We start from the raw sequence: 26,011 nt of genomic DNA on the forward strand, positions 1-26,011 counted from the left end.
ATTATAGAAAACCAAAACAAACAAATTTCAGTTTCTTAAAAGAACTGAAAGACTCCTTTGGTTCCGTTGGAGCCAAAGTTTCATTCTCTACCTTTTTCACCATCATTCCTTTTTTTCAAATCCCTACTCTCTCTCTCTCTCTCTCATCGTCTGTGTCAATTGGAGTCTGTTCGATCGGATGCAATGCTCAGAGGTGATATTCTAACTAGAAATTTCTGCGTATCTCTATGTTTAGTTCGATTCCAAATTTCTTGTTGTTTTCGACTTCATCTCCTTTCCTTTCCCCTTCTTAATTGTATTGTGCCTTTTCTTTGTCTACTTTTGGTGGAATTTCTGTTTTCATTGATAGAAAAATTGGAAGAATTTGTTGGTAGGAGCTTCAAGTTGGCTTGCTTTGATTTCTCTTTTCCACTCCTCGGCAAACAATTTCGTGATTTTTCGGGTGATAGAACAGTTGGAGAGTAGTTTCTTTTGTGCTTTCCGCTTCGTATATAGTTTCCGTTAAAATTATAGTCTGCGTTTAATTTCTTTTCATGTTATTAGACAGAAGTTTTCTTTTATTTTTTTGTTTGAATTGGGGCGGGGGTGGTTTTGCTTGCTTTAACTTACTGATTAAGCTGGAACTCGAAATTGTAGGTCCCGTTGGAATTTTTTGTTTTTTGAGACGTTATATGGTGTTACTATTGTTAAAATCTATTTCAGTTCGTTAGAATACTGTGAAATTTTGGTTCTGCTAAGGTCTTCCTGGTCAAATTGATTATCAAATTTGGAGTCTTGAAATATCCAGATGCATGATTTATAATAGGAAAGGGCTGGGTTTGGAATCCTTCCCCCTTTCATTCTGCGTGGAGGTGTTGGGGGGTCATTCTCTTGTCTCTGATGAATTGGAGCTCTCTATTTTCTGGTCCATGGTGGGTGATTTGATGAAATTGTTATAAAATTTAGCCTTTTACACTTTCAGTGCTACAGTATTTGTCCAACGCCCCCTTTCTGTTTCTTTTTTTTCCCTTTTCTCCTTATTGTCTATGTTTTGACGCATCGATGACATTTTATATAGTAAAGTTAGAGCTTCAGTGACATCCATATGATTGCATAGGGTTGGAAATGTTGCTAGAAATTAGTGATCAGTGTGTGGTAAAGGAACTAGACTGATTATTCAGATGTGGTTCTTGGTGTTTTACTGAATGCACTTTTTCTAGGAAAGGGTTGGGGGGAAGAGAGTCGCTACATTGCCTTATCTATTTGCTTTGAAGAAAGTGGTAGCTTTTGAATGTATATTGATTGTTGTTGATTCCTATGTTGCTTATCGGGTTAATTTTTTTTACCTTGATTGTCAATTAAACCATTAGTAAGATCGGAGCAAGTCTCTGTTTCCAACCTATTTCAAGGGACTCCAGAATTGTGTTGATTGTTCTATTTGCTTTGAAGCAAGATAGCAACTGGTGCTTGATGGTCAATCCATCAACAAGATCAAGTCAAGTATTGGCTTCCATCCATTTGGTGGATACATGTTCATTCTGATAGCTGGAATCACTTTATCTTCCTAGATGGATCTGAGAAGCAGCTGCAATCAAGTAAAATTCACCCGAGTCATATAAAGAGCTTGGAAATAAGGTTTTAAAATTAAAGATGGGTTGTATGAATAGTTACCAATCCAACAGTCCTAGCAACCTTAGGGAATTGAAGCAGGTACTTCAAACCTTTTATTGGTAATTTCTCTCTTTATATGTTGCCATGTTTCCACAATTTCGTTCACAGTCATGGTATGAGGAAGTTCAAAGAGTATCTTAGAGGATTTTTGTGGGTGTGGAGGACTTGGAAGCTTTTTTCGATACTAAAAAAATGAATGTAGAAAAATATGTTTCATGTTTGCTTGGATAATCTTCTTGGGATTTTTTATGGTATCTTTGTGTTTTGTTAACCCTAAACAAGGTTATGGTCATCTTAGATTTGGCCACATTTGTGAGCTTCAATATGAATATGGAACCCTCTGATGAGTGTCTAATGAAGGGGAAGGGCTACTTGGACTAACACGAAGCAAGCATCAAAATGACTCAGACAATTGTTTTATATTTAGTAGTCTTCAAGAAGATTTTTGAATTGTCTTGAGGTGTGTCACATATTGCCAATTAGCGTTCTCTGTCAAGAGGTCACCCTATTTCTTATTTTAGCAAGAAGCAGAACAAGGCAAAAAAATAAGTAATCCACTTAGAACCTCATGTGTATGGGTTACACAAAGTCACACTTGATTTATTTTATATGCGATTTTATGTCTTTAAAGTACATTAGGTTGCAGATGTGCTCGGGCATAGGTTGCTTGATTGTCTTCTATGTTCGTACCGACAAATGGATTCGAAGAGTTGAAAAAGGATATGTTAATTTGTATTTTTAGCCTAATATTGCAAAATTATAAGCAGGTTCAGTTACACAACACTTATATCTAGCCTCCAAGGTGGGCATTAGTTCTATGGTACTTGTTTATGTTTATCGGAGGCTTCCAATTTTAAGTTTATTTTGGTTTAGTTACCTATAGAGAACTTGCTAGGCACTTCAATTGTGGATCTGGGACAAGACACTACTTTTGCAGGGTGATGTTTCTTTTGACACAATTATAACAAGACGTTCGAGTGATGATTTAGTGGTGTATGTTTGCAAATCTCCAGACAGGTGGGAACAAATGTAAGACTGCACTAATTATATTTGTGGTCTATTAGTCTGGGAAGGTCGCAACTTCGGCATTCTTTGAGGGCTAGAGATGCATGGGGTTTAGATTATTTTCTTGTGAAAACCTTAGGATTTTTAAGGATATCGCATTTCTTCCCAAAGATTTTTAAGGATATCACATTTCTTCCCATGCCCAAAGACAGAAAAGGCTTCCAAATTAGATTCCTAATATCTCAGAGGTTGTGCAATTTTATGTTTCACCGAATACCTTGAATTTTAATTCTGTTGTTTAGTTTATAAATATGCGGATTTTATTAGGCACCAAAGCATCGACGGTTTGATTGATGGAGAAGCTAAAGCAGGTGATTGAAGTCGGCACAATTTATTTTTTCTTGGTAGATAGTAACGTGAAGGCAAGATTCAATATCAGGTCTTGGCAATAACATAACACTTGCTTTACCAGCTGGATCAGCTGGCACCTTCAAGTTTGATACTTCAACAGGCTACTGACCTTGTAGCACTGCTAAGTGATCCTAGATATACCAAGGATATTGGTTGGCCCGTCCATAACATCCATGAGGATGTAAATGAGAAATTGCTTTAAGCAATATACGATGTAAGATTCGACATGGTCTTTGTCTTAGGACTGACCAAAAATGCCAGGAAGGTGCATAGTTGAATTTAGGATTTCAAGGGGGTGACAAAGTGATGATTCTATTTAGGCTTTGAACAATTTCCTAGGGGAACACTATAAAAACTTCTCAAATCGATTCGATGTGGGAACAAAATTTGGAGTTTACAATCTTTGTTTGTGATCCACTAGTCTTGGGAGATTCAATATGTTCTTTGTCTTAGGACCAAAAATGCCACAGGTGTTGATTCTTTTTTCTTTTCAATTTTTTTTGTTATTCTTTTGGTCCCTCTTTTTCTTTTGGGTGGTAGTGGGAAGATTTTGTACATGGCCCATTTCATCCCTTGCTTTGAGGCAGCAAATGCTTCTAGTCTTCTAGTAAAGTTGATGTAGTTCAAAAAAACAAAAAGGCCCGCATTGAACTGGATCAAGAATGGATTAATAGGTTTAATTTGCGTGTCCAATGGGTTGTATGGGCCAAGGGTTTTATATTTTTGGGTTTATTATTGTAACAAGCCAATTATATAAGCCCAAATATTAGGGATTTAACCCCTATACAGGATTAAGAAGTCAGTTTTAATTTTGTAATGTTCTAGAATAGCTTCTATTTTTTAAGATAGACATAAGTTGTAAGGAATCTCCCTACCATATGTAGGGTTTGCTATTTTTCTTGTTTCCATGAATTTATAAATAAGAGTAGGGGATCATACCCACTACCATTGATTTGAGAAATAATTTACCCTTGAGCTTGTGAGTTCTGTGAGAGAAGGAGCATGGTTTTATGGGTTTTAAAACTGCTATACTGTGGGATGCCAATAGGTAAACCTTGTTGGGGGTCCTTCTCTACAGTTAAGTGAGAGGCTTAACATATCCTTCCATCTTCTTGTCTTCTTTTCAATCAACAAAGATTAGCTTCCTGATTCTTATATCCTATAGTTGGTAAGATCAGTTCCTTTTCTAAATCTGTTTGTTTGTTTAGTCACATATCTGTTGGGTGAATTTGCATTGAAAGTTTTTAGTTCTGATATCAGTTTCCAGTTTCAGAGCTGTCCATCGATTCTGGTTGCTCACATGTTCTGAGATCTTCTTCTTGATATTACCTACTGATTCGGCAATGCTCAGCACGTACTGTTCCTGGGTTCTGAAGTATTAAGCCATCCTTTTACAGTTGCTATTCTGTTTATTCTTTCTATTTCTGATCAGCATTGTTTCTAAATCCAGTATCTATTTCTATTCTTTGAAGAATTTGTTTTGTTTCTGAATTCTGAGATTTATTGCTAATTCAACTGCTTTCTATATCTGTTTTTGGAAATTTTCTGTTTTCATATCAGTGGCCTCGACTCGAAATCCAGCCGATGGACTGAAACCAGATTTTGAGGACTTAATCCCACCTCCTTACTGCTACTCGACCAGAATATCAGCCCCATTAGATTGATCAAATCCAAGATGTTAAAGTCTCCTATTTTGGTTCTATTGCTGCCCTACGATTCTGGTCTTATCTTGGAATCCTAACCTAACACTTCGGAAGACCCAGGATCCACATTAAAAGGTAGTACCTGGTTTGTCAAAATCCATGAATTTAACATGATGTTGAGTTCATGAGCTGTTCTTGAAGGATATTGTGGATTATCCTAGGTACTAAGTCATCAACTAATCATCTATGGATTGAAGAACATGTAGTTAACTGATGTCTTGGAAATTTTCATATAGTAGAAGAGAGATGTATAATCATGAGACATGATAATGCCAATGTAGTGTTCACATAAAGCAGCTTGGTGAGAAAAAAAAAAAAAGTTTGATCATTTATGATTGTTATGGATCTGATACCTTTTTTGCTTATTGACCTTGAGTATTGCTTACCGATACTAGATTGTGCCCAGAATAAGAGTCATGAGGATGTTAAAAGAAGATTTGCTTTGGGGCAATATGCAATTTAAGATAGAAAAAAATGTTTGGCAGTAGAATTTATAATTCCAAGGGGACAGTAAAGTAATGGTTCTTTTTAGGCTTGAACTATTTTCCAAGTGGAACATTTTGAAAGTTCTATTTCAGATTTTCAGGGAAGTTGGCCCTGTTGTCTATATGATTGAACATTCAAAGTGTTAGCTGAACTGAATATTGGCCTATTTTTTCATTTAGAATATTTGAGCTTTTAATATGGAAACCATACTACCTATGTGCCACATAGAGCAAGGCTCATCCTACGTATGCGCTAATGTGGTTGAACACATCAATGCTTTAGCTTGCCTATGATTGATGGCCTTATCATGATTTGCAACAACCAAGCTGCAGTTTTACATTTCTATGATTCAATATTTAATGAGAGAAACATATCTAGGTAGACTAACAAGAATAGCCCTCTTCTTGCTTCAATTTTTACGACTTGTTGCTAATCTAGAGATCCAAATATTTATTATAGTCATTGGGATCTAGAGATCTAAACATTTATTATAGTCATTGGGATTTATTATTGTTATTATTATTATTATTTGCTAACGTTTCCTATTCAGGCCATCAATGGAAGCTTATCTTGATGGCCCTAGCATATTTGCCATGTGGCATATTGGATGAGACCCAGCTTTTGTGGACAGGTAGACCCCATGGTTTCCACCCATATGTCAAGCTTTAGTCCAAACAGAATTTGCTTAGTGCAAGATGAATGTTTGGAAACATCAGTACTATAAGAATGTATAGTAGTTGTTGGAGTACCGTAAGCATGCATATACGTATATGGGAGGGTATTTGAGTGAATTTTGGTCTGAAACTTGACACCTTACCAATCGGGACGTTGAGCTATCTATCCAATGGTTAGAATTACGACATTACCCTGCCTTGAGGCAAAACTAGTTGGACCATCAAGGGAGGCTTCCCTTAACTGGGCCTTGTTATGGCATTTCCCCCTTATGATATTGATATTTTTTCAATTTCCTTGTACTTTTCGTCTTTTCACAAGGTACAGGTTTTTGTCCCATTAGACTTGTACCCTTGCTGTCAAACTAAATCACCATTAGAGGGGAGAAATATTTTCTCTTTTTCACATCTTCAGACTTTGATACTGCACTATTTTTCTGAAACTTGCTAGCATTTGGTCTCTATGGGTGAAAGGCTGCGTAGTTTCACCCCTTTCGGACCTCGCACATGTTGGAGCCTCGTGCACCGGGTACGCCCTTTTTTTTTTTCTAGCATTTGGTCTGTATGGGTGAAAGAAAATCTGAAGCTGTGGATCCTTTGTGCTTCTATAGTCATATCTGTTAATCCCTTTCATCGTTATCAAGTCGACACCTTGGCGTCCAGGTGCTTTGCCTGGGGCCTAGGCAACTGTTGCCTTATTGCACTGCATGTCCTTATGTTTTGGCACTTCATTATGCCAAATATCATTTAAGTACATGTTTTATATTTGATATTTACTTAAGATATTATTCATAAATACAAGAGCTTGGGGCAGACCTAAAATGACCATAGGAGAAGTTGTGAGGAATGACATGTGCTGTTTAGGCCTCGTGCCAAGTATGATCTCGGATAGAGCCTATTGAAGAGCACGGATCCATGTGGCCAACCCTATTCAGCTGAGATTCTCCTGTCTTGCTAGGCTGTATTCTCTCTCTTACTTTGCTACTTTCCTTTTTCACCTCTCACTCTTCATATTGCTTTTTTCATCGTTCATCTATCATTGTTATTAATATGTCTGGATCCATATAGCCGATCTCATTAAGTTGGGATAAGGCTTAGTTTGTTGTTGTTGTTGTTGGTGTGTAATGAGATTGTTGGGCATCAAGAGTAATAGGTGACTGATCTTAGTGGAACTAATGATTAGAGGGATGTGTAGACAAATTGAAAATCGTTAGATGGGTTTGGAATGCAATTTGAGTCAACAATATAAAATTATAACCAAATCATCTAGCAAACTGTGACGCCCTGTATACCGTTGTTACAATTTACTATTTAAATAATAATGAAAATGAAAGCTCAAAGGCTGAACCGGATACCAAAAAGAAAGTGCACACATAAATTCTCTATTTGTTTTGTATTTTATAACATTGGAAACATTTTCTTGAAAATTAGTTAGTGAGGGTTAGTTAGATCTAAGCACTTGCAAAAAATTATGTACTTAAGATGAATTTCGGGACTCAACTAAACTAGTTTTCTGGAAAATGCATTTTTTGCTATAGACTGTATTCCGTTACCCCTATAACAGGTAGCCTAAGAGCTTTTGTCTTTGAAATTTATCTTATCCATTCTACTTAGAGTGTGTATCCTGGTTTCCGGTCCTGGTTTTCAGAATTACAAGAAAACATATGAAGCCAAAATCTAATTTTATTTTCAGATGCCAAGGCTGAATTCACAGGGTTCCTGACTTCCTGTGATGAACTGTGTATTTACTAACAATGTGAATTTTTTTTCCCCCCTCATTTTCAGAGAGATCAAAGGTTTAGGCTAGGTAGAAAGGGAAGCCAAGAGCTGTGAAAACCTAGACCTCTAGCTAAAAATAGGTCTAGGTCACTCAAAAAGACTTTATATGGTTCCCTTTTTCTTGAAATATAAACTGGAAGGGTCAACATTATGAGTTGCACAATGAAATTAAGATGAAGTACAGTGCAGGTTAGTGGTTACTCATGGAAGTATCGAATTTGGGGATGGACCTGCTAGGAAGTGGTGGAATCAAGACATCCCTGAAGAAGTTTCAGTTCTAACACAGGCAGAAGTAGAACTGTAGGGTTCAAAACCAGCAAGCTTTAACACTGATAACCCCCAATCTATAGAATTCAGATTTACTCCAAACTCAGGCCAGATATAGATGACTAACAATAGCACAAACCCTCAAAGCTAGATGATAGTCCAACGGTCGGATTTCAAGTTACTTGCCCAAGACTGAAATTAGAAGCTAATGTCCAGATCTAGAAACAACACCATACTTCATCCACATGGTGGAATAACATGAAAGCATTAGTATAGTCATCAATCCACGAGTAGTTCAGCGTACGTAAGAATCAACCCAAACCAGTGGTTAGATATCTCAGCACAACAGAGAACAGAATTAGAAACTTGGGTTTAAACTTAGCAACCACCAGTATACACTAATCTGTAGGACAGAATACTGTAATATTGAAGGCCAAGTAGGATGGACGGTAAACAACTTAAACAATTCACCCCAATAAGATGGCTGGATTCTTCAGTTCAGCGGCAACACATGATTAGGAACTATGCAAAAGAATTAGTAAGTACCAAGTGCTCTCTAACCACATATCTGATCAGGTCTAAATAAGGTCGAAGGCAGCATATGTCCACGTCTTGGAAATTCCAAAATTCCAGAGAAAGCCAAGGGTTAGATGATGGAATACCTGTTCTTGATGAAGTTGCAGTCCGTAAAACTTCCAATCACAGAGCCGCAGGGTACTCCAATGCAAGAGAAACTATACTATGAAATGGAACAAAATAGATATGCTCCAAATAGAACCACTGAAGTGCAGAAAAATCGATGCAAACTCATCACAGAAAACAACTCTTATTTGATGATCAGGAACAGATCAGATAGGAATGAGGAAAAGAAGATGAACGGATATGACCAAGGTCTCTCACCTATGGCCTTGGTCAGTTTCTCAACAAAAGTTGGTCTCTCACCATTACTGCCTCTCACAGCACACACAGGCAGCAAGCCAATTTCTTCAATCTCAAAATCATGGGGTGTTGTGTAGGCAGCCCCTCTTTTATTGATAAACAGAAACAATGCTTCACCTTGCGTGGAGGGAGGAATCTCTCTACAAATGGTAATAATCCTATTCTAAGATTACATCTCCATATAGAAACTGAATATTAAATAGAAGTATCTAGAATTAGAAATTAATATGTGGTACTCTAACAGCAACTACCATTACTAGACGAAGTAATAACAAAAAATAGGAAAGAAATATCCGATAGAATCTACTTAAAAGACTCCCATGCAAGTCATAAAATAGATCCTTAATGGGCCCAAACTTGGCCTGATAGTCTGGCCTAAAACATTTAAAGTTAGCCTCGATAGACTGCATTGCTGGCCCTATGGACGCTTTAAGTTCAAAAGTTGGAGATGCTAATGGCTGAGCTGTGTCTTGAGCGGCATGAAACACGGGATTGATCTACTGATGCTACTGGGCATGGTAGGCCATATTCTCTTGTATACAGACTAGAGGCTGTCCTCCCAATCTAGGGTCATTGTAGTCTGTAGATCAGTCCCCTCTCTGTACGTTTTAATGGAAGCTGAACTTGGAGAAGCAAAATAGTCCAGCGGTTATGGTTCTTATCCTTGGTTTGTCTAGTGGGTAAGAGCAGTTATTTTAGTCGTCCATTACCTTAAAAGTCAGAGGTCTATTAGCTAACCATATCTAAACATGAGGAAAGAGAGCTTGTTCTCTCGCTTTGCTAGCTTGTGCTCCTTGCTCTTGGAGTGGCATACTGAAAAAGAAAGGTTTTGGACACCGCACTAGTGCACTCCTATACTATAGTGATGTGTGTCGCGCCCATCCATTGCTTGGTTGCTTGCTGGGCGCTGACTCAATTGGTTTCTTACATATTTCATTTCTTTTTAAGAAAATATTTTGATCCTTTTTAAGATACTTAAAAAGAGAATTCCTAAATATGTGAGTAAAGATCTATGTCTTTATGAAGGTGGGGGGCTTCAGGGCTGGCTGCTGTTTGCTCTTTCTTCTCTTCAATCCCCTTTGATCTACATCTGAAAGCCTTTTGAGGGTGGTGCCTTAAAGTAAAATAAGGACATAAGTGTATGGCTTGGCAACATAAGGGTGAAGTATTCAGTTTGAATCCTATAGCCATTGTCTAAATGTTTGGTCTCATCTGCCTCTTTGCTTGCCAATTTGGTTCAGCCATTAACTTTTTAATTGTAAAGCCACTGCTGTAAAATCTAACCTGGCTATTGCTTATATTTACAAAACTATAGGACATTTTGATTTGTAGCACCACCAAATTTGACTTGTATGCTACTGAAGTGTTAAGTAATCCACACCATAAGTATGAACATATCCTTTGGCCACCAGTCGTCCCTTAAGATGCCCAACAGAAGCATTGGGATTATATTTAATAATATACATCTGTCGACAACGCGCAAGATCCTTACCAGGAGGTAAATCCACAAGAGTCCATGTTTGGATACAACACATCTATTTCCATGTCCATAGCCACTTTCCACTCAGGATGAGATAAAGCCTCATGATGGGACTTGGGAACAGAGTTAGTTCACCTTAGGAGGTCTTAAATTACCCTTCAAAAAATCAGTGCAATCAGATTGCTGGATGGAGAGTACCATCAGATGTTGATAATTCACATATCTGAAAACTGCAGTAGATATAGGCATGGAAAGTGATTTCGTTAATCATCAATCTTCATAGGCAGCATAGATAGATAATATTAGGCCCTAGTTTATCCTTGAATCATCACAAATTTAGGTAAATAAACAGAAAATTAGGCAGCATTGACTGCTGCCAGAAACCAAGGGAATAACTTGAGAAGCCAATCAAACCAGTATTGAAGATGATCAACCACTGGTTTAGTTAGGGCTCGGGTACCATGTAACAGTATCAAGTACTAATCAACCAGCGATCATGAGAGAAAGGAGAAGAAGAAGAACCGAGACTGCTAGAGTTCACAGAATCTTGCCTTAGCAGTCTCCCCTCAATTAATATATATATATATATATATAAGTTACTTGCAATAGAAAATGGAAAAACTGGCCTATATGACTCTAACAAGGAAAATAGAATCTTAGGTTGATAAGGAAACAATAATAAAACCAAATCTAATCTAATAACAATGACACGGAAGACGAGAAAGATTTCCAATATTGTACACTGGATCTTTAATTTCCTAATCTAGCCTGAACTAGAAGTCTAGGACAGAGAATAACAATCAAAATAGGATAAAGCTAAAAAGGACCAACAAAATTGTTAGAAATCTGAGCCCAAGAGGAGCCAGGAATGCTCAAACCACAGGCCAGATTCTGGAAGAACTCTGGAACTCCAAGCTGTGAGGCCCCAATTCTGGGCACAGGGTTGTCTTCATCTTTTTTGGATACTACTGCTGGTGCATAGATTCTGCATCACCCATTGACACCTCTTCTGATGAAAAGCTGTTACGATGTTGGACTCAAGCTTGGTTTCAGAACATGGTGATATTCTACTTATTCTATATTCTAGTCAATGTGGTACATGGCTTGGGGTGATGTTCGGCATGTTCCTTAGTATGGGTAGGTGTAGGACATCAGATTGCTCCTCTAGTTCTATTTGTGGCTTGGCCACGTGCTTTCATTTCGTGTACTATGATTTTTATTTGTTTTTCTTCAGTAACATTATTTAAGAAGATTTAAACCATTTCATTTGGGAATGTGATTACACTTAATTCTCTAGCTTAAAATATGTTTTCATGTAGCCCAACCCCATTTATTTGGGATAAGGCTATGTTGTTGTAATTAGCACCTTAATCTTCTTTCTCAGTTAAAGTGATATTTCTCTAGCAGAGATTCATGTTTTAATATGACTATTTCCAAATACAGAGTTACAGATTTTCTTTTGTTTCTTTATACGACATATCTTTATCTTTGGTCGTAGAATTCTGCAATAGCTGAATCTTATAGTGGAAATGCAGAAGGAAACCTGGGAAGATGCATGCATATTGGACATTTTGGGGTTTAGCTCTAATCTTGGACGGCTGCAAAAGATCTTAAGAATTTTCCGCAAGAAGTTGAGTACTCCTGATGGTTCAACAAATGATTGACCCTAAAACCAATGACTTGGGGTTATCCAACAAAGAACATGGCTTGCCCAGATCTGACAAGCAACAATTATCAGTAAAGAAAACAGCACTGAGAGACTTGCAGAATGATAACATACTCAGACCAAAACCTCTTGGGAACTCTCATTTTCTAAAGGATAGAGGGTCCACTATGGCTGCTGTTAAGGTTTCTGGAATAAAGAGAACCACACCTGAATGCCCCACAAGCCCCTCTGGTCTTCAGTCTTCAAGCAATAATAATGCAAATGGACATCTTGTGTATGTCCGAAGGAAATCTGAATCAGAAATTGGAAAGAGCAGCACTTGTGAAATCATGGAAAATAGTGCTGATTGTCCACCACTGAGGCAGCTTAACCATGGGGAACAAGGAACTTCACGGCAACAAATACAGATGAAGGACTCCAAGATTTCTTGTTTTCCAGCATTTGCACCCATTCCAATGGCTCCTCCTATGATTTTTTCATCAGGTGGACCTACGGTTCCTCTCTCTCTTGGGAAGAGTGGTACTTGCCTATCACTAGCAGAATCAAATTGTCCAGCAGTTTCTAGTGCAGTGCCATTTTTGGCTAGTCCTCCAGCAAGTAATGAACCCTGGAGAGAACGGTCCCTCCGGCTGCAAACATTCTTAAGGAACTGTGACCATTCAAGTCAGGAGGAATACATCCAGAGTAATCTTCTTTAATCTCAACAATCTTTTGAGGTTCTGTTATATTGGTCTCTATTAAATCTTGACATGCTAACTTATCCGTTTATTTGTTTGGTTAGTGCTCCGATCCTTATCCGCAGCTGGTCGTAGCAAAGAGGCTGTTGAGTTAGAGAAAAGAGCAATCCATCTTTTGTTGGAAGAAGGTAAAAAAGAACAAAAACTCCTCCTTTTGTGGGAAGAAGGTAAAAAGAAACAAAACAGAAACAATGAAATAACTTTTTTTTACCTTGCTGTTCTTTTAGCTGTTCCTTCTCTAGTGACCGAAGGATCCATGGAATAAGAAAAGGAATGCCAAAGGAAAAATGCCTCTGTAAGAAAGGCTAATACAAAATGATTGCTGCATAAAAGTTGGTAGGTTTATAATTATAAACAGAATAACATTACATTTACTTATGTTTACTGCTTTTAGAACCATTATTTTGTACTTCTATAGAATGCTTTGATTTATGAAACAATAAGATTTAACACTGCTGGCCCTTGAACCTCATCTACTGTTACAAGGGTTATTAGGGTTCTCATAATGGTGCAACTTTGTTTATTGGAAAAGTTGATGGTGGTGGGTACTCCTTTTTCCAGCTTTCAATACTTTAAAATTAAAACACCACATCGTACGTATTTGATTTTTATGTAAGCTTAAAAAATGGCCCAAGTTAGTATAATATTGACCTTCATTACAGAAAGGACGTGTTATTTTAACAGTATTGTTCAAGTATTTTAACTAGCAGTCTCTGGGTTTGTGTTACCTGTTACATGTTACCTGTTATATGATTAAAAAGAGCAACCCAATGCACGAGGCTCCACTAATGAAGGGTCTGGGAGAGGCAAATATATGCAGCCTTACCCCCTGCTTCGTAGAAGAAACTGTTTCCAAGTTTTGGACCAGTGACCAACATGTTGCAATAGTGCAACTTAAATGTAGCTCCACAATTATTTTATGCTGTTACTTTTCCTGTAGCTGCACTAGGACTAGAGCCTGCTTATTTTAATGGTCCTATTGTAGAATTTTCTTTTCTCTGTGGTGGTTTGTATTGTCAAATCAATGGCATCTTTAGACTGTGTTCCATGTAGGGTGTGGCTTAACTATTCTTATGTTTTGGATATTGAATTTGCATTAGCAGACATGCAAGCACAAGCACCAAAAGGTATGTAAGGTGCCTCATTAGACTATGACCCAAGTTCTCCCTTGACCTTATTCAATTTAAGGAATTCTGTGCATCTTTACTATGAATGCATACACATGGTGCACATGCATATCTTCCCACATTTGGCAGATTATGTATAACCATAAAAGGGACATTGTACGTCTGCCTCTTGTCATGGATCAATGGTCATCCTAATTAGATGACTTACCCTTCCAGATTAATGGCTTCAGTCTGTTATTGTAAGTTCTGATGAATTGGATGCTAATGATCATCTTGGTAGCTTCATCTCAATAATCTTATTATTCCGATTTTAGTGGTGGATCCCAGTGCTCTGCTTGTTTGTTTATATCGGAAAACCAGGTCAGTGAATGAATATTGGATGTCTCAACCTAAGTACTTTTCCTGTATACAGATTAATTGGTTTTTTGCTTCTCTGATGGGCACATTCATCTGGCCTGTTTTAGGTCACTCATTTGTCTTTTCCATTGTTGCAGGGAGGGAGTTGCATAGGATGAAGACTCTGAATGTGTTGGGGAAATCTACACAAAAGAGCATCATATCACCTTTTACTCAGGCAGTGCAATCTGAGATGTGAGAAGATGCCACGAGCATCACTGACAATGTATGCTTCAGGAATGACAAAGGGCATGGCTTCCAATTCTTTCCTGTGGTAGAAATTAAAAATCAGTGGTATGGGATTCTCTCTGTAATATTAGGTAGTGCACAATTTATTCTCCTCTCTTAGTGCTAGAGTAGAGAAAGCCCAAACTTGAGCAGTAAATGTCAACAAATTGACTCTGTTCAAATAAAATGTGCTTTTATGGCTGTTATTATTAACTCCCATCTTTTCTCACGGTTTAGCTGCCAGCAGTATTCATTCCTAGGTCTGTCCTTTGAACAGCTAGAGAACTTACCACCACAAGGCCAAGGTTGGTACCTCATATCCTTAGATTTATATTTTCTTCGAAAAGAAAGTTTTTTTTTTTTGAAAATTATTTATCTGGTGAGTGCAAGGGAATATGAAATATAAATACAAAGCAAAAGTTGATAGAAATAGATTCAACTTAAAAGCTAATGGTCTGATAAACCTAAGATACCCAGATATGATATATTAAATTGTAGAAAATGAGACATTAAAACGATATAAAACAAAGAATGGAAATCACACACACACAATCTCACAACACAAAAGGATTTATATATGGTTTGGAAAGATTGTCTATGGTGAAATAATGTCTACTTCGCTATCAATAAAGAATAGTATTATAACCACTTATCTTCATATCTCTCTCAAAAATTTATAGCAAAATCTTATATGGGTATATTTACCAAAATACCCATATAGCTTTTAAGCGATAAAATACATACAAGACCTCGTATCCATAGCATGTTTACCCTATGCGAGATTCCTCTAGACGTTAGGTTAGCCTAATAGGTTTTTTTTTTTTTTTTTTTTTTTTTTTTATTTATTTTTTATAAGAACCTAATAGATATGGGAAAAGGTTGGGTGTACTGCTGGTATATACAAATCTGGATCTATTGTTATGGATAAGCCGCCATAGGCTGTCACACATGTTATCATTTCTTTTGTAACGGCCTTTTGTACTCACGTGGTTTGTTATGTCTGTTATAATCTCCTTTTATGTAACTGGTATAAATATGTAAAGTGATCATTTCATAATTAATAGAAATTCAATACATTTCAGGTATCAGAGCAGTTATTGCTCAAACGAGTTCTTTCTCTTTCCTCAAACAAGTTCTTTCCTTTTTCTTGATTTTCTTGTTCATGGCGTCCCCTGCTGAAGCTAGCTCGCACTCTGATGCCACTCTCATGTCCTCGCTGGTCGCTCCCAATGTCTCCTCCTACCTATCTCTCAAGCTCACTCACACGAACTACCTCCTCTGGCGTGCGCAATACCTGCCGCTGCTCAAAGGTTATAATCTCCTGGGATTTGTTGATGGCACCTATCCAAGATCGTCGGTGATCGATTCTACATCCTCTGTAACTAGTTCTGCCACTGCACTGTGGGATTGTCAAGATTAACTTGTTATGTCCTGGATTATCTCTTCGCTCTCTGAGAATGTTGTTTCTCATGTGGTTAGTTGTACCACTTCGCATGAAGCTTGGAGCACTCTAGCTCATGTTTTTGCTCCTTCCTCTAGAGCCAAAATCATGGATCTTAAAGATCGTTTATCAAGATTACAGAAAGGTTCAGATTCCATAACTGAATACCTTCGCACTCTTCGTTCCATTGCAGATACCTTAGCCGCTATAGACAATCCGATCATCGACGAAGATTTGGTTCTGGCTGCTCTTCGTGGTCTTGGTTCTGAATTCCGTGATTTCACAATGTCTATGCGTCTTCGTGCCGATCCTGTCACCTTCATTGAACTCAATGGTTTACTTCTTAGTCATGAGAGCTTCAACAACTCTGTGGCTCCAAATGCTTCATTGTCAGTTTCAACTGCAATATGGCTTCTAGTGGTGGATCGAATAATCATGGATCATTCCGATCTCGTGGTGATCGTTTTGAACGTTGAAATCAGTATTCCTATGGCCGCACTGGCGGATATCATAATAATCAACATTACGGTGGTCGCTCTGGTGGTTTCCCTCAGCACCAACAGCATATTGAGTCCTACTCTCATCCGACATTTGGTTACAACCAGAATCGGAACAATAGTCGAGGTGACTCTACTACTGGTGATCGATCATCCTCTCCATCATTTACCAATCATCCATGGCTCAATTGCCAAATCTGCAATGTTGCTGGTCACATGGTGTCTCATTGTCCCCAAAGGTTTAACCATGCCTTTCTTGGTATGACGTCATTTACCTGTCCTAAGTTCTCTTCCTGGTTATTGGATTCATGCTCTAACCATCATTTAACTGCAGATCTGAGCAATTTGGCATTTAGTACACCTTATGATGGTTCTAATCAGATTGTTGTGGGTAATGGTCAGCGCCTTTCCATTTCTCATATCGATTCTGCTATGCTTCTTTCTCCATCTTGTTGTTTTCAAGTTTATGAGATTTTTTGTGTCTCAAGAATTCATATAAACCTTCTCTCTGTAAATAAATTTGCAAGAGAGAACCATGTCTCCTTTGACTTCTGTTCTAATTCCTTCTCTGTTAAGGACCTTCAGAAGGGCAAGATTCTGTTTCAAGGCCCGAGTGACAATGGGCTCTATTATATGCCGCTCTCCTCCATCTTCCCAACACCATCCACTGCTATGACAAGCACCAAGCTCTCAATTCGTGACTGGCATTGCCGGCTTGGCCATCCATCTCTCAAGGTTGTGTGGCGAGTTCTTCATCAACTTCAGCTTTCTCCATCAAATAATACTTCACCTGCTCTCTGTGATGCATGTCAACAATCCAAAAGTCATCAACTTCCATTTCAACTTTCGACTTCAATAAGCTCTACTCCATTGGAGTTATTGCACTGTGATGTGTGGGGTGCTTCACCAATTGTTTCCACTGAGAAGCAAAGGTATTATGTTCTATTTGTAGATGATTACAGTAAATATACATGGCTCTATCCTATGATTCTTAAGTCTAATGTGTTGTCTATATTCACTACGTTTAAAGCATATGTTGAGAAGTTCTTTTCTTGTCCAATCAAGGCTTTACAAACGGATTGTGGTGGTGAATTTCAAAAGCTTGATCCATTTTTAAAACTTCATGGTATATCTCATCGGTTATCCTGCCCACACATACAAGCGCAAAATGGTGCTGCCGAACGGAAGCACAGACACATTGTTGAAATAGGTCTTGCTCTTTTATTTTAAGCTTATGTTCCTATTCGATTTTGGAGTCATGCCTTTCTTGCTACTGTGTACTTAATCAATAGGATGCCATCACCACTCATTGATAATCTCAGTCCCTATGAGCGTCTTTTTCATGCTGTTCCAGATTACTCTTCCTTGCGTGTATTTGGTTGCCTCTGCTATCCTTGGCTACGGCCTTATGTGCGTCACAAGCTGGAGCCGCGATCAAAGCCTTGTGTCTTCCTTGGCTACTCTCTCCAACACAAAGGCTACAAATGTCTTGATGTTTCTACTAATAGAATGTACATTTCTCGGCACGTTGTTTTTGATGAAACATCATTCCCATTCAAGCCGTCACCTACTTCTCCTTCTCCAATTTTATCTACTGCTACTGTTTCCCATTGGCTTTCTGTTCCTCCTTCACTTCTACATTCTCCCATTGGGCCTTCTTCCACTTCCCCTGTTGGGCCTTCTTCACTTCACCCTTCTTCTCCAATTGGGTCTCCATCTCCTCTTACGGACTCTTCTGGGCCTCACTTCTCTACTAATCCTTCTCATTTTGTCTAGCCCAATCCTATTGTTTCTCTTGATAGGCCCATTCTCTCCCTACAACCCACTCCTTCTAATGAATCACCTCCAAATAATATTCTTCACCCTGATCCATCTGATTTGTCTTCTTCACCCGACTTGCCATCCAATTCCACTTCCTCTGATCCAATTTCTATTGCTCGCCACCCTATGACTACTTGGTCTAGAATTGGCTCTCTCAAACCTCCACCCTCTAAACTGAATTTGGCTGCCACTAAATACCCTCTTGAAGACTCTAGCGAGCCGACGTGCTATTCTCAAGCTCTTAAGCTGGCTCCCTGGCGGTATGCAATGCAGGATAAGTTCAATGCTCTGCTGAAAAATAAAACATGGGTTCTTGTGCTACCCTCTTCCTCACAGAATATAATCGGTTGTAAGTGGGTTTTTCGGTTGAAACGCAAATCCGATGGCTCTGTAGAACGTCACAAGGCGCGTCTTGTCGCCAAGGGATTCAACCAAAGACCAGGTCTTGATTACAAGGAAATTTTTAGTCCGGTTATTAAACCTGTAATGATTCGCATTGTTCTTTCCTTAGCTGTTACCCACAACTAGCCCCTTAAACAACTTGATGTTCAGAATGCTTTTCTCCATGGTGATCTCACTGAGCTGGTGTTTATGTCACAACCTCCTGATTTTGTAGATCACTCTAAGCCTGACCATGTCTGTCTTCTATAGAAATCCCTGTACGGCCTTAAGCAGGCTCCACGAGCGTGGTACAATCGGTTAAGCTCCTTTCTTTTGTCTCACGAGTTTCGATCTTCTAAGACTGACACCTCCTTATTCATTTACCAGAAAGATGGTGTGACCATATATTTTCTCATCTATGTTGATGATTTGATTGTTACTGGCAATAATACTCTGGCCATCCAAGCTCTTGTTGCTGCGCTATCTCGGACCTTTGCTATCAAGGATCTTGGAGATCTTAATTATTTTCTCGGTATTGCAGTTACCCGATCATCGAATGGCTTATTTCTCTGTCAACAGAAATATATCACTGATTTGTTGCATAGCTCCAACATGGCTGGGGCCAAACCTGTTCATACACCTATGTCTACCTCTCTTGTTCTTACAGCTGCTACCGGTACTCCTCTTCTAGATGGTAGTGAATATCATCGTATTGTCGGTGCCCTGCAGTATCTCACTGTCACGAGGCCTGATATCAGCTTTGCAGTGAATCGGGTTGCCCAGTTCATGCATTGTCCTACGGATGTGCATTTGACAGAAGTCAAGCATATTTTACGCTATTTAAAGTTCACTGTCTCTGATGGACTTCATTTTCGTTCATCTTCCAATTTATCTCTTCACACCTATTCTGACGCTGATTGGGTTGGATGCCTTGATGATCGGAAATCGACGACTGGTTATAGTGTCTTCCTTGGCTCGCACTTAATCTCATGGTGCTCTCGCAAACAACATACTGTTTCTCGTTCCTCAACCGAGGCTGAGTATCGTGCGGTTGCTACTGTTGCAACTGAAATCGTTTGGATTCGTTCTCTTTTACATGAGGTTGGTGTTTATCTTGCTCGTGCCCCATTGATTTGGTGCGATAATGTGGGTGCTACCTACTTAACTGCAAATCCCATCTTTCACTCGCATACTAAACATATAGAAATCGATTTTCACTTCGTCAGGGATATGGTTGCGTCTGGTCAGCTTCTTGTTCGATTCATCTCGACCATTGATCAAGTGGCTGACATCTTTACCAAGAGTCTTTCTCGGCAACGTTTTCATCTTCTTCGTGGCAAGCTCACTGTGGATTCACCCCCGGTGAGCTTGAGGGGGCCTGTTATGGATAAGCCACCATAGGCTGTCACACATGTTATCATTTCTTTTGTAACTGCCTCTTGTATTCACGTGGTTTGTTATGTCTATTATAATCTTCTTCTCTGTAACTGGTATAAATATGCAAAGTGATCAATTCATAATTAATAGAAATTCAATACATTTCAATTACAAAAGTTGGTGACAATTTTTGGGATACCCCAATTGCTTTCCAAATTTTCCTAATTTTGTTTTAGTTTCTGAATCAATAATAACTCTGTAATGGGCCATTGTTCATTTCCTCTTTCCTTTTTATAATTTCACCATATGTGTTCTTCGCAAAGATATTCCTCAAACGCATCCAGATTAGGTGATGCAGCGAGGAAATCAGTGCGTAGTGGTTGTGTTTCGGATAACAGAAGAGGGCGATCGGTTACGAGGCATTCTAATCATGGGAATCAGTCTTTGGCTACTCGAGGGGTAGTGGGTGGTCGAAGTTTGTTAAGGGTGGACACGGGAAGACGCAGGCGATCTGTGTCAAGAGGTGATTATGGGAACTCTGAGGTCTGAGCTTTGTAGCCTAAGATCCACCACTTGTTGTTTTGTTATACTTTGAATTGGTTTATGAGAGTTTGATTCATTTTACAGAGTGAAGTTGAAAAAGAAAATAGTTTATCTTCAGGTCTCAGAAATAAGAATAATGTGAAATTAGCTTAGTTCCCAACTTGGAGAAAAAAAGCTATTGTAACCACATGTGCTTCTGAATTATCATTCCCAGTGAGGAATTTGGAAAGGTTTAAAAAACTAAAACGTAGCCAAACTTCTGTTTATTTTTTTTATTCTGAAACGAATACTTATTCTTCCTTTTCTTCAGTTCATCCACTATTTCAGCATTTTTGAGTAGTATGAGAGGTGGCGTCTCATGCAGTTGGCCATATATACCTGAATATGGGGGAGCTCTTTCAATAACATGAGGCAGATCGAAGTTGATGCCCTTGATGGATGGATATTTAGAGATGATCTTGCTGAGGATTTGTCCAGTCCCTCTGCCTACATCAACCAGAACTAGCAGGCCTTCAAACCCTTTGTATGTGTCAAGAACCTTCTTCATGAAGGGGAAATCGAATTCTAACAGTGAGCTTCCGAAAACCTCCTAGGATCTTTCCCAAGGTAATCGACAAGGTTCTTTCCACTCCTCTCTTATGCCTTCTTCCATTTTTTCTGTTAACCCTTTTAATGCAACCTTTATTTTTTGGAAGTGTTCCTCAGCAGTTTTGATAGGGCTTAGCATGCTTATCTCAAGTCTGAATGTTATATTGTTTTTATTTAATTTATGAATATTATGATTTCTTCAATGATATAATGGATGAAAAAAATGTTGATCTATTCCATGGCAATTAGATACCCATGGCTACTGGATTGGACTTTCGATGCTCAAACCTCGTTATTGGGACCTTCAAGCAGTACAGGCCTGGTATGGATTCTACTCTGTATACGTCTTTTTTTATGTTAATGGATAATGGATATGATGCATTGGCAGAAAATGATCGATTACATTTAAAAAATATTAGAATTGTTTCAGGTCCTTATTGCTGATTGAGAGAGCCTAAGGAGTCGATGGTTTCAATTACAATGGAGCCTTTTTTTTTTTTTCCATCTTATGCTATGTAAGTGATATCAGGAGGTTTACCAAAGTGTTTACAACGATTTACTCTTCTTTGAGTATCTAAATCGGAAAATAGTAAGAAAATATGAATTATTTTTTTCAAATCCATTTGCCATTGTTGCGGATAAATAGAGATTTTTCTAATTCTTTCTCTCTCACAGTTCTCTTCTCAGTTCAGTTCACTTCAGTCCCCCACTCTCTTGATCTGTCTGTGAGAGCAACAATGATTGCACAAAGCTAGCACTGAGCAACAATGACCAAACCCTCTCTTGAAATGGTGATCGAAAGTCAGACTTCTTTGCAATTTTGTTGAAACTGTGAAAGATGTCATAAATATGAAATATCTCTCTTAGATTCCTTGTCATTGTCATTATTTAAGTTGAAGATACTTTGGAATTTCTCAATTCGTAGGATAGTCTATTACCCTTTTTTTTTTCCTGCATTACCCTTATCTACTATAAAGTTATCAAGGGTCACTTGATTTTTTTCTAACGATTTTCTATGAATCTTTATGAAGCCGATTCAACCACATTTCGCCATCTTATCTGCCTACTTATTTTGAGATTTGTGGTCATTGTAGTAGCTCCTTAGAATGCTCTAATTATCTATCAATGGCAATTTTCCTTTCCAGACACTATTCTGGTTAGTCATATTTTACTTCCTTTCTCCAACCCTGTTTTAGTCTTTTTATAAATTTTAGTTATTTGTGCTTATTTGGTTGAACTTGTGCTTAAGGGTTTTTTAAGATATATAATGGTGGATGAGAGTCAGGAGAGAAAACTATTTTACTATTTCATTGTTTCAGCGGGAACCCATCGAAAGACCCAGTTCTATGGCTTAATGGTGTACCAGGTTGTTGTAGCTTTGGTAGTTTTGTGTATGAGCATAGTAACTAACTCATTAAAATTTTCCAGTCCAAACCTTTTTTAGAGGAGGAATCTAAACCCATCTAGTTAACTTCTACTATCGCTTCTTCTTCTTCTTTTTAATGGATTTACAAAGAAAATTAAGATACAATACTATTAGTAAGGAACTTCTCTGAATTTCATCTTTTTTAATTGATCGACATAGAAAAGTAAGGCAAAAAAGGTATAGGGATGTTTCTCAAGGTTTGCTTGTAAAGTAGCCTAATGACCAGTTTGTGTTTGAATTATTGTAGTAATTTTTCTTGTGAATTCAGTTTTATAAATTATTCCATGTACTTTATATAAATCAAAAAAATTACAGATGAATGGTTTTGGTTTTAATTTGTAATATTAAAGAATGATGAATCAAATCCTTCTCATGACACTATTTGGTTTTCATGTTAGTGTTACACTAACATTATTTGATTTTCGTCTCATGACATTATTGTACCATTCATAATGCCATATAGACCTTTCAAGATACCATTTTTCTCTTAGCTTTCTTACATTGAAAAATAAAAAAACTTTAGTTTCAAGAACATTGCGCCAAACAAACAACTCGAATGTACTCCAAAGTAAGGATAGCAGTTTGTTATCCGTGTATACACATTCACATATTTGACTTATTTGTGATCCAATAGAGTAATTTTGATTTAACCAAAAAAGGGGGAAAAGAAGGAAAAAAAATGCATGATTGATAGGTGAATTGAGGATAATATTTATTCTGTTATTTCTTTAGATGTAGACACTTTTATTACTCTCTCTATCTCTCTCTCTCCACAATCTTCTCTCCCCAGTTTCCTTTCTATCTCAAACTCTACCCCTCATTCAAATCATCTCACCCCCCCAATATATATATTCAACATCAACCTCCTCCTGTTCAATGCGTAAATTTTTTGGTAGGCATATATATTTTTATAGAAATTAAAGCTTTGTCATAATAAGTTTAAGGGTTTTCTATGGGAAGTTTAAGTTGGGGGCCTTTTAACTTGGGAAAAACTTGTTTCATTTCTTCGTACAAAAGATATATATATATATATATATATTTTGGGTAATGTTGAAACTGAATTTACATGACATCTTTTTATTTCATGTTATTTTCTAAATTTTTGAGGTTTGCAGGACAAATGGGGATGAGGGCTGAGGCCTTTTAGGCTCCTCTCTTGCACTTGTTCTATTTCTTTCTTATTAATAATAGTCTCTCTTAGTTAGATAGCAACCATATGTTTGTAGTTGCTTCAGTGACATTCTACTTCCTCTGGTATGTTAGAAATATCTGTCCTTTTTTTTTTTCTAATAAATCTCCCAACCCTTACATGTCCTTTCAAATATCCAAAGATGGATCTTTGATCTATAAAATCAATGTGCCACATTTCTCTCTTCTCCCTACAATCTACAATATACGATTCATCTAGATGTAATTTCTCATGGTTATTTTGATCATTTACTTCTATGGCTAGATGGGTTGCTATTATTTTGTTGTAGAATAGCTTTGTTTGGGGAATATGTGTATTTTGGTATTTTAGGCTCTGTCCATGATGCACAAGTCAGAGGACTCCTCTAAGGACTAGTACTGAGGAGTTGCAGATGAGTTCGAAGCAGTAGAGATTTTGATCAATTCTATAGAGGAGTTTTCGTATAGATGGGCTACCATCAACGTGATGGTTGGTTTGGAGAGGACACGGTACTCCGCCTCAAGAAGCGAGGTCCCGTGATCAAACCTTTGCTACTGCACCTAATTTCTTGGGGCTACCGCACAAGAATTGCCATCTTGGACTGACCCGGTCCTTTGTAAGCAGTATCACAGTGACCCCAAGGATTAGTTGGATCAAAGATCCGGATACCTTAGGTATCAAAAAAGAAACGTGATGGTTGGCCACAGGAGCATGTTCATCTGATATTAGATGTTTAAATCTTATGACTAAATTTATGTCTATAAATATTGAATCAATTGGGGAAGATCTTACTTATGGTTTCTAGCTAGTTGCTATTGCTTTTAGATTACAGGATACAGTCTAATATCTGTACTAGAATTTATAACATTTGGTTTTATAGTTCTTTTTCTCTCTTCTAAAATAGTAAATACAAAGTAGTAGATTAGTTACTGGAGGATTAGAAAAAAAAAAAAGGTTATTGGAGCCCGAAGCAATCATATTTGAAACTAAGAATGGATAGAGGAAGACAATGAAGTGGGACCTGGTACCGGTTTTCAATGGAAGAAGATGACATAAATTAGGAAGGGGATTTTATTTTACATTTAAAACCCTCATGTTTGCTTTCTGCAAATTAACATCATTTGGGAGGGATTACAATTTTTTTTTTTATGGAATACTATTCTTACCGCGAATTTTAGTTGTGCTATTAATAAGACAAGTGTAAAAGGAAGTTGGGTTTTAATTTTCAAAATACATCTCTAGATGTGTCATTCAGACAAACCTATATCCAGAATCATCTTCGTAACACTTCCATCGGGGAAAAGGCTGGGTATGTTAGTGGTATAACCAAATATGTGTCTATCTCTCTTCTCGTCCCCTTGGAAAAGTCCTTTATTCCCCTCCCATCAGAGCTCTCCCATTGGTTGAACCGTAAAAAATAAAATATCTCTATTTATTAGTTCTTTACTCCAACCCTATCTATTAGTTTCATAGAGAGGCATTCCTTGATGGTGTTAATATCTGGATAACAATGGATTCAAAGTGAAAAGAGAGGAGAATGTTTCTATTGGAAGTGTAGCCTATGCAGTAGGAAACACACAACAACTACTCTTGAAAAGGAATCACCCAAGGGATAAATAGGTCATTTTAGAAGAAAGGATGAAAGAAATAAATACAGGGAAGCTAGCTTACACTACACTTCAGATAGAGAACATCGTCCTAAAAAATATTATGGGAAAAGGCTGCACATGTTGTGATACAGCCAAATTGATTGCCCAACAGGATAAGAACACGTGGTATCTAAGGAAAGGACACGTGCCACCCACCTTTTAGAGGCTGCAAGGATTCCGACCGTGCCAACCGCGTGAAGAGAATATTCCCTACGAAGGGGATAGAATGTATCCGGGTAGGACTCGAAAAGGAAAGGAGGTAGACCCGAGGAGGACTCCTCCAAGAAAAAGAGAAACCCTAAACCCTAAGGACTATAAGAGAGGGTCCGAGAGGAGGAAGGAAGGTAAGCAAAAAAGACCCCCACCATTACCCTTGTGAAAAACTGTGCGGCCGATCTCTAACTTGGGCATCGGAGGACTAATCCCAGATAAACCTCCGGACCTCTGCCTTCTGTGCTTGCGCAGGATCAGCTCATATGGATTTTTGGCAGCAACATGTTGTTAGGTGTACAACCCACTCTTTCTCTCTCTCTCTCTCTCTCTCTCTCTAACAATCTTTCCCTCCTCATTCTTCC

The 26,011-nt window shown here is 38.0% G+C and overlaps 1 protein-coding gene across 4 annotated transcripts; it reads left to right on the forward strand.

The window, feature by feature from the left end:
• Positions 1 to 40: 40 nt before the first annotated feature.
• Positions 41 to 14,758, forward strand: LOC122085074. 4 transcript variants are annotated; one of them, XM_042653515.1, is made up of 5 exons: positions 64 to 193; positions 4,627 to 4,844; positions 11,927 to 12,741; positions 12,839 to 12,922; positions 14,416 to 14,758. In XM_042653515.1, exons 3-5 carry the CDS (start codon positions 12,036 to 12,038, stop codon positions 14,514 to 14,516), a joined length of 891 nt encoding a protein of 296 aa, XP_042509449.1. In that variant the 5' UTR covers positions 64 to 193; positions 4,627 to 4,844; positions 11,927 to 12,035; the 3' UTR covers positions 14,517 to 14,758. The 4 variants fall into 4 exon arrangements, with proteins under 4 accessions (XP_042509447.1, XP_042509448.1, XP_042509449.1 ...); XM_042653513.1 differs by lacking the exon at positions 4,627 to 4,844 and having other exon boundaries at positions 41 to 193; XM_042653514.1 differs by lacking the exon at positions 4,627 to 4,844 and having other exon boundaries at positions 63 to 193; positions 11,890 to 12,741.
• Positions 14,759 to 26,011: the final 11,253 nt, after the last annotated feature.

This window comes from Macadamia integrifolia, chromosome 7 (genome assembly GCF_013358625.1).
Source record: "Macadamia integrifolia cultivar HAES 741 chromosome 7, SCU_Mint_v3, whole genome shotgun sequence".
Taxonomy (NCBI): Eukaryota; Viridiplantae; Streptophyta; class Magnoliopsida; order Proteales; family Proteaceae; genus Macadamia; species Macadamia integrifolia.

Bases quoted from the DNA above. Each gene is read 5' to 3' on its own strand.
- LOC122085074 (XM_042653513.1), top strand. From the start codon at position 12,036: ATGGTTCAACAAATGATTGACCCTAAAACCAATGACTTGGGGTTATCC. The intron at 12,742-12,838 runs GTAATCTTCTTT...TTGTTTGGTTAG, and splicing joins TCAGGAGGAATACATCCAGA to TGCTCCGATCCTTATCCGCA. The intron at 12,923-14,415 runs GTAAAAAAGAAC...CCATTGTTGCAG, and splicing joins CCATCTTTTGTTGGAAGAAG to GGAGGGAGTTGCATAGGATG.